This window comes from Opisthocomus hoazin, chromosome 20, assembly GCF_030867145.1.
Source record: "Opisthocomus hoazin isolate bOpiHoa1 chromosome 20, bOpiHoa1.hap1, whole genome shotgun sequence".
Classification (NCBI taxonomy): domain Eukaryota; kingdom Metazoa; phylum Chordata; class Aves; order Opisthocomiformes; family Opisthocomidae; genus Opisthocomus; species Opisthocomus hoazin.
The window spans coordinates 14102781-14119168 of NC_134433.1; the positions used below are offsets into that span (position 1 = coordinate 14102781).

Below are 16388 nucleotides of genomic sequence, written 5' to 3' on the forward strand. Positions count from 1 at the left end.
TAAAGATACAATTTTTATGCTATTCCTTTTCTGATTAAAATAATCTTCTGTAAGGGATTTTATGATACATATAAATACTATGATTATCGGTCTTCACGGTTAAAAAAGGCTTTTCTCTCTGGCAAGAGGAAGGCTATACATGCAAATTCAGACGACTCATACTTTTCCAGTAACTCTGCCCTTATGTTCCGACAGAATGAGGAAAAACTGTATGTTTCATATCTTCTTTTAATCTATTTCTTTGATTATCACTTTATTTCTGGTTTCCTTATCTTTACTGTTCTTTTACTTTTTTGTGGGTACATTTGTGTTGCGTTTTTCTCTTTTATTTGTTTGCTTCCTCTTGAACTTTCTCCCAAACCCTGCAGTTTTCCTCTTTCTAGCTAGACCTGAATGTACACATTGAATCATCATTTTTCTCTCCTTCCATTTCCACTCCCTTTCTTCTACTCCAGTATCTATATTTTCCCCTTTCATCGCTAGCATTACGATTTTTCCCTTGGCGTTTGTTGATGTCTCTCTTTCCCATGTACTCTCCTATCTTTTTCTTTGTATTTCGTACTTTAGCTCCGAAGGAGCGGCTGAACAGGGATTTGGGCCTTGAGCTTTTTCTTAACAGTGCAAAACTGGGTAAAAACTACCTTGAAATCATGGTGGGTAGGGTATCTCCTAACTGACCTGTGGCATGAGGATGACTGAGAGAGAATAAATTCCTGTTTAGCAAATTTAACTTCTCCTAAAAATTCAGGCTCCATTCTTCCAGCTGGAAACAAGATAATATAATGTGTTGTTACAAGCTGTTTAAAATTTGAGACCGAGGAGGGGGAACAGGCTGAAGTTATTCTGTGAATTGTTCCGTTCTTTGTGGGAGTCTGTTAAAATAAAGCAACAATATAAAAGATGAATTATGTACAATTTAATGTAAAGCTGTTTGATGTCATTATGATATTTCTTCCTTGATTGTCTAACATTTGTGTACTTTCAAAAAGTTTTAAATTTTTCAGTTCTTTCTGAACATTATGAAAATTGTACTGAGAGGAGCAAATTCATCTGCATAAAATTGACTGCAAAGAGCAATTAGTCCTTCATTAATATGCAAATTTGGTCCAGTGCAAATTCATCTATATATGAGGCTTAAATATGCAAGTCAGTCTTGCTGTGCGAGAAGCCCAGATGCTTTTATTTACTTTGAAATTGAGGGATTTGGTTAATGATGTTGTTGACAGGAAAACTTGAATAAATTTGATGATCACCATCTTTCATATTAGACGAGGCCCACGGAAAAAAAATTACCAAGTAAAATACCAATTTTATTTGGTAATTTCCTATTACCAATCTAGTAATAAAATGTAAGATACAAAGTAATAGAGTTAGATTTCCTAATGTAGTTATCCTGAGACTTAAACTGTTCCCCAAAGATAGAACCATTTTTCTTAAACTTTGTTTTTCCAGAGGGTAAAGACATCTACATAAGCTGTATGAATAACATACTGCCTAGAGATTTAATATTGGAAAGTTAGCTCTGTTGCTGGTTTCATTTGGAGAGAGTGTGTAAGCCTGGGGATTAAAAAGCAGGAGCTTTGGAAATGGCAGTCATCCTCGTCTTCCATTAATTATTGGTATGGTCTTCTGAAGAGTTAGTGTTGAGGCCTTTGCTCTGAACCTACGGAGCCAGACTGGAAGGTGTCTGAACCCATGGCCAATTGTATTTGGATCACCTAAGCTAATTAATAAACTTTTTCTTGCATATCTTTAGATCTTTACAGCCCTCAGTAACACAACTTTCTTACTGCTGTCACTCATGATGGACTGGCTCAGAGAAGCAGGATTTTTTCTTGCCAACAAATCTGAGATGGTACGTGTCTTACCCCTTTCCTCGTCGCCTTGCTTCTGCCCCAGAGTGCCGTGGCTCTTCTGACACGTGCAGGATTTCCCTGCTTTTGTCCATTAATGCCGCAGCATTAATCATCACTCAGTCATGTGTGGGTAGGGTTCCCTTTGCTTTTGTTAGTCTTGTTTCATCTGCAAGGAGAGGGTGCCACACGCTGTTCCTCCTAGGGTTTCTTCCTTTCTCTGTAGTTCTCTCGGGCCTAAATTTAGCTTTGACTTAAGCAACCTGGTCTTCGACTTCAATCATGCACACTTTTTCCTGGAGTGAATTTGGTCTTCTCTCTTGCCTGTGTGGGACATTGACACTTTTAAAGTAACAGAGAAATGTAGTTTAAATGGACTGATCTCTGTGGCGATTTATAAAGCTCTAGTTGTAACTACCGGAGGACGAGTTAATAGATTATGCCATTTGATTCCTCTGACTTCTTGGCACAGCTGTTTAGGGTATAAATCCTCATAGTGGTGAACAGTTAGTTTCCAAATCCTTAATGTGCTGTACTAGGCAAAAAGTTTATAGAATGAAGTTAAGAAAAGAAAAAAATTTAATGAGACATTAAAATTGATGTGCTTGCTCACCACATGGTGTAGTTCTGCAGGTGAATCCAAAAGCAGGAAAATAGAGACAGAAATGAGTACTTGGGGGGAGCAGGGGAGGGGTCTGTTAGTCTTGTAAAGGCCCTGGTTATTCTATGAGGGAATCTGTCTTTCTTACCATCAGAATAAGACATTTTGACCACTGTCAGAAAGCATAGTATAGAGGGTATATTTGCAGTACTTAATAGTTTAGGAGGTGACAAATTGATTTAAATGTGAAACTTTTAAAATGTAACATCTTCTGAGACTTAAATAGTCTTTGCCTTTGAGAACAAATAGTTGCTGGACAGTTTCTAGTATCGTTCAGTATCATCCACAGCAATCTTGGCTTTCTGATCTAGCTCCCAAAAGAAGGAGAATATTAATTTCCAAATATATAAACAATAGGCATCTCAGTGCAACCTGAGGTTGTCTCCTATCAACTATATAATCTTTATATTCTAGATTAATAAACACTTCAGCCATGGAGTTTATTAGTCCAAAATATATTTATTACCTCATAAATTCAAACCCCTTCCAGTTATCATCTAATTAAACTGCAGTACTGTGCATGCTATCTTTGGGGATGTATTAATAATGAAATTATCTTGTGAAACAGTAATTACATACTTTGTGCATTCTTTTCCATACTTTTTTTTTTCGGAGCCTATGTGATGAGTGGGGCACACAGTGCTCCATTGTTTTCAACTCCTCCAAACTAAGTATCCAAGGATAAGCAGCCTTTTTTTTTTTTTTTTCCTCTTAGTAAAAGAGGGAGAAAAGTTTGTACATTTTTGTACTTGGGAAAGGGAAGGACCAATACCGCTAGGCTAGGAACAGTTATGAAACATGATTGTGCAAGTAATTTTAGTTCATGTTTTCTCCTCGCTGTTTGAGGAGATTACTCATAGGAATAAAACTGACTCATGGGATCTTTTTTGTAAGGCAGTTCTTACTGCAATTCCCAAAAAGTGAAGACGACCCCTTTATTTGCAAGAGAATGTTTATTTACAGGACTTCAGTGGTGATGTAGATTTGAAAAAAAGGAGAATAGTCTTATAGCCTTCCTCAGGAGAGAGATTTACCTACAATTTTTTTTCAGTGGTAAGTGTACTTATGATATTCTGATGTATATTTGTATTGGTTTTATCTGTGCTTGTGCTTTATGAAGGTCATCCTCCCATCTTCTGGTAATACACTGGATGACTGTGTATTGACAAGATTTCTTTTGCTCATATTTTTTCACTTACTACAGAATAGGGTATTCTGAATCCTGGCTAGCGTGCACTTCTGTACAATGAAAGAGGCACAAGAGGCAAAACAGTTTGCGCATACCTTCCATGTATTTTTTAAGTAGTTCAAGTACATCTCTTGAGCAATAGTATGAGCACATGATTCTTGTTGACATAGGCTCCTGCTCTGCATGACAAGTGGAGTTTTATTCTCTTTTGTACTTCCAGATGCTGTAATCCAGAAGTTTGTGTTTTCAGGATCCATATGTCACTGGAATGTCCTGCTCTATGGCTGCCGTGCTGTCGTATCGTTTGTATGGCCTTTTGGTTGTTTCACTGCAATTACTGTGGCTTGCAGATATCTACCTTTAGACGAAGGGTGCTTTCCATCAGTTTCTTCACTGAATCTTCTAGGTCTTTCTGGCATGAGAAGTGTTTTGCCTTCTCCCTAGTTTTCTGCTTTGAAAGTTCTGCAAGGTCTGCAGCCTTATTGGAATTACACTGCAAAGTTACAGTTTTGTAAAACATGCTAATATTCAGGTCATATCCAGTACTTAACAAACATCAATCTTCCAGAAAGTTATTTATTTAAAGAAGACCTTTTTTGACTAAGCGTGCTAGAGCTTTTGATATATAGACAAATAGAACCCAGTTTTATATTGGTCAGATCATAGAATTCTATTTTTTTAAAATATGGTATTAAGTAGTGGTCATTCACTTCATACAAAGGGATTTGATTCAACTTCCAGCTACAACTTCATCTCCACTCCTACACTGCAGTTGCAACTTAATGGTTTACGTGTATATTGCAGTCATTCTGGGGCCAAGTTTTCAAGTCTTCCACGTTTGGACTCTTTTCTATTTCACTGTAGAATCCTGCAAGACTTCTGTGAGCAGAAAGACCCATTGAGTTTGAAAGCAGACAGCATTTCTAGTACCTAGTACCTTCTAAACCTGGTTGATTTTGAGTATCTAAGAGCGACTCAAAGCTTTAGCTTCCTGAGCATGTGAAGCGTCCTGAGCTTAGGACTTCAGAAGAACAATGGACATCTTATTAAGCCATTGTTGCAGTGCTTTCCCTTCTGACTTAGTGATGGGTAGTCAGTCCTTTCTGAGGCAAATATGAGTGAATTGGCCAACAAAGGCAATAACACAGGTACAGTTACTACCTTACGGCTTGTGATTGTAAAGCTTTACTTTCACGCTGTGTTGTATATATGACTTACAGGAGGCTGCGAAACAAGTCACAAAAGATATTCTGATTTCTGTGTTTCCAATACATTCCAATAAGATATTATTTGCTTTATCCAGTAATCTTCATATGCAAGCAGTGTGATTTCGATTGGACTGTTTACATGGATGAGGGTTATTCTTTGAAAATAAAGAATGCATGACAAGCTTCTGTACTCTTGTGAATAGATTTTTGTAAACTACAAAATAAAGTGTAATTATTGTATGGAACACATATATTAAAAAATCTCAAATTACTTTATCAGCCTAATGTCAAGGAATTTACCTTTTGTGATTGAACAGTCTTGTGCTCGGTTTTTTTAGCAAAAATGCTGTCTGATACTACTTGGCCAGATGGAAGAAAGCATTCTTTCCATTATATTAAATAGCAAACATCTGCAAAGAATAATTATATTTATGAGATATTGCTCAGACTTTTTTTTAATTCCTCAGGATTTATTACTGGTTTGTCAAAACCTGCTGATTGCAAAACTTTTGGCAGTCTAATGTTTCTTGTGGCTATTGATGAAAAAGGCAGTCTGTGTGTCCGCAAAACAGCAGAATGGTTAAAGGTTGTGTCTTGCCCATGCTGTCACAGTAAATTGTTTGTCATTGTTGTCTAATCTGCAAACTGTAAAATTAGACACCTTTCTAATATTTTTTTCTTCCTGATGTGAATAAATTCACTACAGAATACTCCCAGAGAGAGAGATGCTTGTTGTCAAGCAATTGTCAGAAGAAACATACAGAAGTAATATATTATAGTCTGAAATATTTTAGCTAATTTCCAGGCATAAAATCTGAAGATGAAATCTGGCAATTTAGGGAACGGGAAAGACAGGGTTTTGGTTATGTGTTTTTTTTTTTTCCCCTTCTGGTCCTCTGTATTTTGCAGTAATTGTTTTGAGTCTGTAAATTCTCAGCTTATGAAAAATATTATGGCTGAAAGCACAAAGAAGAAGACATTAAAGCTTTTGGCCACTTATGGGAATTACTCTGGAGACAAACACAACTCAGAAGACAAATGTTATGAGCTACCTGTAAGTTCTGGTTCACAAAACAGATAAGGAGTCAGAGATAATTCTGAACTTGCAAATGAAATTTATTCACATTGTAATGGTTGAGCTCATTATCTGATGCTCTTTCTAAATGTAAAGTAAGGAGTGAAATGCCCGTGTGTTATATATATATATATATAACAGCTGACATGTTTTCTGCATTCCTGTGTTTGCCTAAAAAGTCATGGATAATCAACTTAATTTGATGTGCAAAATATAATGCATGGATGAATTCTGATACGTATCACTTGCCGTATCTGTGCTGTTATGAGAGGCAAAAACTTCCAGAAAAGAAACAGCAATGAAAATCTTTCTGATAATTTTCACATCAGTTTTTCTCCAAGGACATATCTGTAGGTGGATTCTACAGACAGGGTTTGGTTTTATTCCGCCCTGAATCGCTGGTTCTGTATGTGTCAGTTATTTTCTCACTGTCTTTCTTGTGGTATTAGAAATCAAACCTCCCTTATCACTTCAGATGTTCAGTCCCTATAATCTTAACTAGGAGAAGCTAACCTGAAACATTTACTTTCCAGACTTCTTTTATTATTTAAATGTATGTTTAAAATAATTATAAAAAATCCCTACATGTATTACAAATAACTCCCCATGTTTTTACTGTTGTGAAGCAGAACAGGCAGGAACCCACAGCAGAGACAAATGTGATTGTCACAGAGGTTAGCATTTTATAAGTAATAGCCTGGGTGTAATGAGACTTATGGTCTTAATTAACTCTTAGAATGTTTTCAACACAACTGAAGTAAGTAAGTTTAAAATCTGATTTACTTATTCTAACCCTGTAAGTTTACTTTTTGCCTTGCTTATTTTGGATGACAAACCCCACATTTTTTCTTATTTTTAGAGAATTTGTCACAGAAGAGAGAATCTATGGTTCTAGTGAAAAGAGAAATTTGTATGGGTAAAAAGGACGAGTGATAATCCTGATTGGGTGGAAAAAAAAAATCAGTCTGTGAGGTTAGATTTAGTTCTATATTAGTCTATTCCTTTCTTGGAAATCTGTACTTTTGTCAGAATATTCATCAGCATTATGTAGACTCACAAAATTTGGCCATAGTATTTCATATATTTGGTGTGTCCTTTTGCTGGAAAGAAACAGCTGGATATTTTCTATCATAATGTGACCAATCCACCTCTGTTGTTGTCATTTTAATTGCTGTGGCTGTTTTTTTAAGTCCTCTACAGAAGGTCTTTGTAGTGACAAGTGAACAGTTTACGCTTCGTAAGCAAACATAAAGAATAGTGCTGCTAATTGGAGAGGGAGTAATGCAGTTATGATTCCATCAACATTAAAGTTACATTGTTAAAAGGCAGGTTTGGGTGTTGTTTATGTTGCCACATAAAATTTTACTCGGGGTGAATTTGGTGGAGAAGATTTTATAACAGAAAAGACTAATTCTAGGATTAGGGGGAAGAGAGGAAGAGAGAAGTTAAATTTTTCTAACCCACATATGAAGTATTAAAGATCAGCATTTTATTACTCTTCTTGTTTATTATAACTCTTAATTGCTGGCTTGTGGAATAGCTTGTTTCTGAAAATGGAAAGACTGTCACAACCTCAAAAAAGCTTGCTTTACCCTGCCCTGAAGAACTGTAGCTACAGTGTTTCATGTTGAAGAAGACTCTTGGACAGTCACGTTTTACAAAGGAAGGAGGTGGTTATTCAGTATTTTAGTCTTTTGGGTTTTTTCCCTAGATATTCTGCATGTTGTATCTGTAGACCTCCCAGCTTCTAAAAGTCTGAAGGATCTTGTTTTAAAGCTTCTTTTTTTTCATAAATTTAATTTCCATTGAATACTTGACTATGGATTAATGGTTTTACACTTACCTGCCCAAAGTTGTTTCCTCTTAATGCTAATCATTTTGTTTCTACTTAGATCTCTCTTCTCAGGTGACAAAATGTCTGGACCCTCATCTTGAATAGTGGTTGGGACAGCCAAAGGTGCTTCCTTTTCCAGTTCACTGGCTAGCTTGTTGGGTCTTAGGAGATAGAATTTTTAGCATCTAAACAGGAAAATCACAGCTATTTACATGAGAAGAATCACAGAGATGACAGGGCTTCCCCTCCCAACCACTCTCTGTGTAATTGCTGAAGACATTCCAAGCCACTCTAACGAAGTGTACTGTCTGCCAGTCATTATGCTCTGGTTGGAAGACCATCTGTTGCACTTCAAATATGTAAAGGTCTGCTATCATTTTTTGCACCAAACAAATCCGTTTCTTTGTCTGACATGCTGTGACTCGTGAATGTGGACTAAAGGTAGTTTCAGTTGCAAAATGCAGGATATTCTTTTTTGCTGCACTATAAATGAAAGGTACTCGTTCATCTCAAATTTCAGAAGACATGTACTGATTAAACTAATTTCCATGCTTTTTGAATAATTTCAATTTATTTGGCAACAAATTGTTAACAACTAAAAAGATCTGAAATATGTTTGCTCTTAACTCAGCCAGAAGCACATTGTAAGATTTTTGCTTCTGGTGAATGAACCTTTCTGTTGTAGTGGTACCCAGATTTGATACATACTGACATTTGAATGTTTGAATTAAAATTATCTTATTTTAACTAAATTCTTTAATTAGCTTATTTTTATCTGAAACTAGTAATTCAAAGGAACTTTCAGTGGTAAAAAATAGAGTCAGCAGCTAGAAATGCTAGAACCTTTCTTCTGATAAGCATGCATCCTTTACAAGGATGCAGTACTTGGCTGTACAGTCTGTATTTATGTGAGTTAACTAGGATCCTTTCCATGAGTAAAAGATGCAAGATCAGGCATTAAATGATGATTTGTTTTGGTTTTCCTGCTGCAGATTTAAAGAGTACCTACAGTCATTCATCTCAGACTGGAGAAAATGAGCATTGTATTTTCACAGCAGAAAAGTTCTGTTCAGAGATTTCCAACCAGAGAAATACATAAAAATTTCTGTCTGGTGAGGGAGTGGTCCTATCTTTTTCTCTTTCCCTTCTCCTTACTGCATAGCAGCTAATGTTCTGGTCAGAAGTAATAATATGTTAGATCTTGAATGTCAGTAGCCCCAGAGATTCTAACAAGACTATTCATGTGCATTCATATGTCTTAACCAAAGCTGACACTAAAGAGAGCAAGAATTCTTATATTCCTCTTTTTATTGCTGTGCATTAAACTCAAATCTTGTCTTGGAGACCTCTGCTAAAAATGACATATTCACCATTTGAAAAAAACATTCCTGCAAAATCTACACAAAGCAGCTGAACGCCCGTGTGGCACAAAGCAGAGTCTCCTGTGAAAAGTCTCAGTGCAAATCTAAATTATGTTTTACACCACAATTATGGACACCTTACAAATGCTGTAAGATAGATACTAATGGGAAATAAACAGTCCCCCTAATCTTATCTCCCATGGAGGCTTTGCTATTGTCATTTTTAATTAAAAAGTAAGTGGTCTTCTAGTTTCTTGAAACTATATGGCATGTGCTTATAGGAATACTTGGATTCCAGTAACTTGAGCTAGTTGTTTTCCGAGAAACACACGCTGTGTAAATACTCTGCTGTACCTTTTACTCTGGATGTAGTTATACGCATACTTGTAGTATGGTGTACAGTACATGTCTGGATAACTCTGCAGTGATCTGTGTTGTTAAAGCCGGATAGACATGTCTTTACAGTAATGATATTTTTAATCTTCATTTTAAAATTGTTTGGTAGTAGTGACTAATGCAGACTAGGTGGCTCTGGGCATCTAGCCATTTTTAGGTAGTTTAATTTGTTAAAAATTATCTTTCTTCCCACCCAAATCCCCTTGAAACCATTTGGAGAAGAGAACTGTTGAACAGTTGCCAATAATAAGTCCTGCTGAGACCTCTGTATCCTCCTGATAGAACTGTTGGTGCCAACTGGAGACTGACTGGCATGAGTTTGAACTCTGTACTACTCGATATATTTGCTTCACATGGACCAATTACAATAATTACCACCTCTGTAGCTGAAGTTTAAGCATTCAGTCTGCACTTCATACCTCAGGTTGTTGGCAATATGTATAATCTCAATTTTCTTTGAACTAATTAAGTAGAAAATAAATACTTTGAAAAATTAGGAGAGAGTCTGAATGGAAATCAAATGCTAAATAACATCATTGTTTTTCATGTTGCTCTTGTTCTTAAGCTGCATGTCTGTCTTTTTAGTCTTTACTTCTAAAAGGTAGCATCTTCTTTTAAGTTCATCTACAGAGATTCACTAGGAGATACTGTAGTCCATTGACTTTTTATATTCAGCAGTGGAGTATCTTTTAATGTGAATGAAAAAGCAATATAGAGTTCTACTTTTTGTTTTAGTGCTTTTAAAAATATCATTATTCTTGTCAAAATAAATACTTTTGACTAAAGGGGAAAATAATCTGTCCCTTACTACTTTAGGGTAGATGTTTCAATGTGACTGTGTGAGAGTGTAAGGGTGTAATTCCAAGACGAGTGACTGGTGTTAACTGCCCAGTTCCCAACAATTCCATTGGTTTAAATCTGATGCAACGGGGATCACCTCACCCTCACCCCCACCACCGTTGTCTTTCCAAAAGACTAGTTAATTTTTAAATTGGATCAGTAGCGGATTTTTTTAAAGTGGTGAAGTTTATGTTACACAAAGATCAAGCAGAAACTTACTTGACTGTATCTTTCCTAATAAGAATGCACTGCACAGTGTATATAAAAATTGGTATTAAAATTTCTTCATGCAGTTTCCCTCTAGGGAGAGGAAGAGGGAGGGAAAAGGCTACATGTGACAGATGCTAATTATGCAGCTTAATGCACTTCTAGAAGTTGCAGAGATGAGAACTATATAAGAACCTACCTAAAAAATAGAAAGCATATTTTCAATAGCATTTTTTCCCCAATGTTTTTTTAATCTACCTCTTCCCCATTTTTTAAGGAGGCTTTATTTCCTAAATAGCGCACATAGTATGCAAAGGGCAAGCGATGTCTTGGGTGCAAAATTTGCCAAACATGGGTAGGATTGTTATCCTGTGTGTTTTACCGTTATTTAGCGCTGTACGTGTAACTGGGAAGGCTGGTGGCTTGTAGGTTCTGTAATTCAGATATGAAGCAGGGGGAGAATGACTCTTAAAAAATCTCTAGTTGTGTTAGTTTTCTTTTGTCTTTTGTCAATATTTTCTTAATTCTTTGTCCTGTATTTATGTTTACTGGAAAAATTGCATTCTGCACTTGACTGTGCTGGGATCCTATAGAAGTAGTTACTGTGACTAATATGCAGGTACTAATGAACCAGATCTCAAAACACATTCTACAAATAAGTAAAAACTGAGACACAGTTCCTTAAAACTGTGAAGTGAATCAGTGCTAAAACCAGTGTTGGACATAGATTAATCCTCTCTTCTAGACGTTAAGCTGTGCCGTTTCAGGCAAAACAAATAAATGGATTCTCAGTAGTGAAATTTGGTGTCATCCTGAAATCAGTGGGGAGATGCAAGAGTACGGCTGCTGTGCACCGAGCCCACACGGAGTCATCGTGCTGGATTTCTGTTCCCTCTACCAAATCCCAGTTTTACCAAAGGACCCTTTTTCCTCTTAGAGGGAGGAAACACCAGTTCTTGTATACTAATGCTGAATGCTGCTTTCTTTTATTTCCTTCAAAGCATTGGATTTCTCCTGCGGGAGGTGTGACTTAATAACATGCCTCTGCACAGTGAGATAATCACTCTAACGACCGACGCGGCACGCTGAAACTTTGGGGGGCCTTCGCGTGCCCCTCAGCACCCACGGCAGCGTGGAGGAGCGGGTTCTGAGCGCTGGCGCAGAGCGAATCCTCCTTGCACCACGGTCCTCGTCTGCAGTCACCACGGAGAAAACCATCTGTTCCACTTGGAAGGGGGTTTGGTTCCACACGCCCTCCCCCTGCATCCCGGCTTCGTCCCCAGCTGCCGTGTTTCGATGAGCAGCGAGGGAATGAATCCTGTGTTAAAAATACTCTGGTTCTATTTAGATAAAAAGAAGAATCTTGCTTGCCTACACTGACATATAAAAATAGCCTTAGTGTGAGTAAATCTTCAAAGTTTTCTCTTGGTGAAAATATCTAGCCTCTCTTTTTTTTTAACTTATCATATAAATTTATTTATAGAGTGTCCTTCTTTCCTCCTACTCTATCAAGACATTTGCAGAAGGTTGCCACTCGTCTTGTTCGTGAGTCCTGAAATAATTTGCAGGGCCTTTGAAACATCATCATGTTGCATAGTTGTGATGCAATGTGCTGCTGTTGCATGAACGTATCATATTTTAATGTGAATGTCATGTTAGCTGAGACTTTCAAGTCTTTCTTTTACTTCAGGCACTTTACACTGCTTTGTATTTTCACTTTAACTTTGCAGTTAAAAAATTCTGTATATAGTAACTTGAAATTTTACGTTCTACATGCAAACCATTGCATAGAAAATTAATGTGTAATACGAGAGGATTAGCAAGACGTGTATACTTTCCAAATATCTCTTAAAAATAGCTTTCACTGTCACTGTAGCGTCTTGATTCTGAATAATCTCAAAGTCCTTCTGCAAATCTGTGCATATAGTAACAGAGAAACCACCTACTTCATCCTCACAAACAGCACAATGTGTGTGCATGAAAAAAAATTGAATTTTGGAGTACAGTTTGCTCCAGCAGAGATGATATCTGTGGGACTAGTGAAAGCATTAACGCTTGCATTAAATATTAATACAAGCTTTCCGAATACTTGCCTATCTTTTTGAAAGGGCTCTGAGAATCTTGCTATGGAATTTGCTCTGCAAAGCGGCAATGCAGCGTTGAGCACGGATCTCGGGAAGCCTCTGCCAAGGGTGGGAGGTGCAGAAGAGCAGCAGGGCCATGCTGGCTTTGCTGGTCGGACAGGCCCTGCCCGGCCTTTGGCCCCAGGCTGACCGGCACGGGTGGAAGCCACGATCAGCCCCCAGATGCTGACCACGACGGCTCCCGGGGCGGTGGCATTAGGGGGACAGCGAGGGCCAGGCCCGGCGGCCTGCCAGCCGCGGGCCTGCTGGAGCGGCGGGACTCGAACACGCGCCCCCGCGGCCGCTGCGCCCCCAAAGCTGCGCAGGCCGTTGCGCCGCGGCCCAGCACGGCCGCTAGATGGCGGCCTCCCAACGAGGAAGGCGCGCGGCTCTCCAGCGCCGAGCAGGCGCCTGGTGGCCGCGCCGCGCCGCTGCACCCTCCTCCCCCCAGCGGCGACGGCGGCCATCGCTGTGCAGGCCCACGTGACGGCGCGCCGGCCAATGAGAGCGCGGCAGGGGGGCCCCGACTCTCGTCACAGTGGCCGCCATTAAAGAAAAAGGGGCTCGGAATTAAGCGGCGGAAGAATTCTCTCCTCCCCTCCCCACTCCGGTTGCGACGCGACATGGGGGAGACTCGCTGAGGGAGAGCTGGCTGACCAGGATGCCGCGGCCGGGCAGCCGCCGACAGAGGCACCGCTGAGGAGAAGCGAGGAGGAGACCCGGCGGGGGCTTCGGGGCACCGACTCCGCCAGCAGCAGCAGCAGCGGCCGCCGCGTCCCTCTGTCTCGGCGCACGGCGGCGACGGGGCCGGGATTTGTGGGGCTCCGAGCCCTTCCCCCGCGGCCCTTCCGGCTGAGGAGAGCCCGGGGCTCGGCCGCCGCCTCCCCGCCCTCCCGAGGAGACCTCGGGGAGGGGGCCCTCCGCCCACTGCCCCCGCGGGGACGCCGCAGCGGGGCGGCGCGGAGCCTTCCCGCGGCAGCCGCCGGCTCGCCGGCCCTCCCGGAGCCCCCTCACCTGAGGAGAGCGGGGGCCGCCACCCCGCCGGGGGGGTCTCGGGGCTCGCCGCCCTCCCTCCGCAGAAGAGACCGCTCCGCTTGAAGACTATCATTTTATATTTTTCTCCCCGCCCCCCCGCCTTCCCCCCCCCCCCCCCCGTTTTTTTTTTCCTTTTATTTTTTAAGGGACCAGCCCAGCTGCGAGGCTGGTCCCTCCCCGCCTCACCTCCCCCGCCCCCGTTCGAGGGGGTCTTGCGGGGTTTGGCGCGGTGGAGGGGGCCCTCCCTGCCCCGGATCCCCCCCCTTTCTCCGGCTCTCGGCGGTAACTTGGCGGGGTCCGGGCTCCCCTGAAGAGACCCGCCCAGCCGTGTGGACTTTGTGGGGCTCCCTCGGCCCCGGAGGACAGCTGGGGGGGACCAGCCTCCCTGAAGACGCTCAGCGATTCACCCCTGCCTCCTCCCCCGAAGAGACTGGGGATCGGCCTCCGGGAGACTCCTCCATCCTTCCCCGAAGAGACTTCGAGGGTCACCCGCAATTTCCTCCTTCCACCCCTCTCCCCCTCCCTCCTTTCCCCACGGAAGGATTTTTTACCCAGCGGAGGATATTTTGGTTTCGCCCTCTCTGCGAAGAGTATTTCTTTTTGGGGAGGGGGAGTTTCCGCAGGGGAATTTAATCCCCCGCTGGGCTGCTGAGGAGACTTTTGCGGCCTTTCAAGGAATACCTTCCCCCCTCCCCTGCCCCCGCAGATGGTTTTTTGGGGTACACCCCAGGAAATTTTTTCTCGTCCTGCCTTTACAATTTCTTCAGACTCGCCTTGCTTCTGGCCCCTGAAGTTTGTTTTTATGATTCTAAATTTTAATTTATTTGGAATATTTTTGGAGCGGGGGAGAAGAATCTGACCCCCCCCACACCCTGTTGCCCTCGGACTCGGAAGAGACGAGCCTGGATTTTTCTCTCTCCCACAGCCAATCCTTCCCAGTCATTCCACAATTTGCCCCTTTCTCATCTGATGACTAAAGAAACGAGAGGAAGAGGAGGGAGGTTTCTGGATTAATTGCCCTCACTGGATTATTTATTTTTTCCGACTTCTCTTGCTTGGCATCTGAGAAGGGGATGTCAACTGATTTTTTACCCCTAGCCCCCCTGGATTAATTACCCCATTTTTATTCTCTTGTTGGATCAATTACCCCTTCACCTTCCCTCCTCTCCCTCTCCTCCTTATGCGAATGAGAAGACAAGAGGAACAGGGAGGATTTTGATCTTAATCTCCCGTCGTTGGATTACTTACCACCTCCCTCTTCCACGGTTGCTTTACCCCCGCCCCCCCCAACACCCCGTTTCATATCCAGAAGAAGAGAAAACGTTCCGAGTTTCTCTCTCTTTTTTTAAAATTTTTTAATATTTTTTTTTTATCCCCTTCTCCGATACCACTCTCCTCCTGGGTTATTTATCCTGCCACTATTTCGCGTGCGTGCCTGTCTGTATGTAAATCCCTTATTTAATTGTATTATTATTTGCGTGTGCATAGTCCCCCCTCCCCCTTTCCCTCCCGGTGTCTGTCTCTCTCTCTCTCTCTCCCTCTCTGTCTGTCTCTTTCTTTCTTGTCGGAGGCTGTGGGATAATGGCGTGTGGGTTGTGGCTGTGAGGATGAGTTCCTGCTTCGTGCCGAACGGGGCCAGCCTGGAGGATTGCCATTCCAACCTCTTCTGCCTGGTAAGTGTCGGCCACCGGCACCCACAGGCACGACAGACATGGAGCGAGAGGGAGGGGAGGAGGGGAGGAAGGGGTAGTGGAAGCAAAGCAGCCATTTTTAGCATAGCTTCTCTTGGATGAGTCCTCAGAGTAGGCCCTGCCTGGAGCCAGCCAACTCTCCCATGCCCCTCTGGTTCCCCCTCCATCGCTGTCTGTCTCGCCTTGCCCCTCCCTCCGCTTTCTTCCTGGGCAGTGTCCTCCCCGCAGCTCGCCTTTTCCTTCGCTTTCCTTGCCTGCAACTTTTCCTGCTTTCCCCGAATCTTCCTGGCTCTGCTTCTGAACGTGGTATTTCTCGCAGGAGGTAGGGAGATCCGCTGCTCCTTTCTCGTTTCGGGGAACTTTCTCTTTTCTCTCCCGGCTGGTGACATCCCAGCCAAATCTGAGCCGAAACCTCCCTTCTTCTTTGCTTTTAAAGTGGTCTCTTCTGCTGCTTGTTTTTATTCTGGAGGTCTGCCTTCGGTGATGCACTCTCTGTGAAGTGGTGGGAGCTTATGTTTTGTTGTGCACCATTTTGTAGTCTTTTTAGATCCAAGTATGAAATGGTTCGAATTGTTGACTTTGGTAGCTCCCAAAGTAAATTTCATGTAACTGGACTGTGATGCAATTTTTGGTGGCTGTACTGAGCTGTTTCATGTGCTTTTTGATGCAAATTAGCTAACCTTAGCTAACTGCCTGAGATTTATTATTCCAAAGATTATTATGAGTAATAACCTGTGCTAGGCTCTGGTACTAGTATTTTTGGAATGGAGGGGAATCTGGACAGCCTGAACATGTCTGCAGCCTGCATCAGGCCTGCAGCTCCGTATTGGTAGTGCATTTTCAAATCTCAAAGTCTTTCTAAAGTATCAACTGTTGCAGACTCCCTACCTTGCATCTAAATCACTTCTCTTTCTG

General features: G+C 41.6%; 1 protein-coding gene and 2 long non-coding RNA genes across 7 annotated transcripts in view; 2 read left to right on the forward strand and 1 right to left on the reverse strand.

Moving 5' to 3' along the window:
- Nucleotides 1-11705, forward strand: part of LOC142363778 (uncharacterized) — a 30076-nt gene extending 18371 nt beyond the window's left edge. For all 3 annotated transcript variants that reach the window (XR_012765950.1, XR_012765949.1, XR_012765951.1), the window contains one exon: nt 11626-11705. This is a non-coding gene — a long non-coding RNA (uncharacterized LOC142363778). The remainder of the gene's footprint in view (nt 1-11625) is intronic.
- Nucleotides 11595-13861, reverse strand: LOC142363777 (uncharacterized). The gene is made up of 2 exons (XR_012765948.1): nt 13762-13861; nt 11595-11942 (listed from the first exon to the last, which is right to left on the reverse strand). It is a non-coding gene; the product is annotated as an uncharacterized LOC142363777 (long non-coding RNA).
- Nucleotides 13862-15309: 1448 nt separating this feature from the next.
- MED13 (mediator complex subunit 13) overlaps nt 15310-16388 on the forward strand; it is a 56838-nt gene continuing 55759 nt past the window's right edge. For all 3 annotated transcript variants that reach the window (XM_075440498.1, XM_075440499.1, XM_009945811.2), the window contains exon 1: nt 15310-15455. In XM_075440498.1, the coding sequence (XP_075296613.1) occupies nt 15390-15455 (66 nt within the window). In that variant the 5' untranslated portion in view covers nt 15310-15389. The remainder of the gene's footprint in view (nt 15456-16388) is intronic.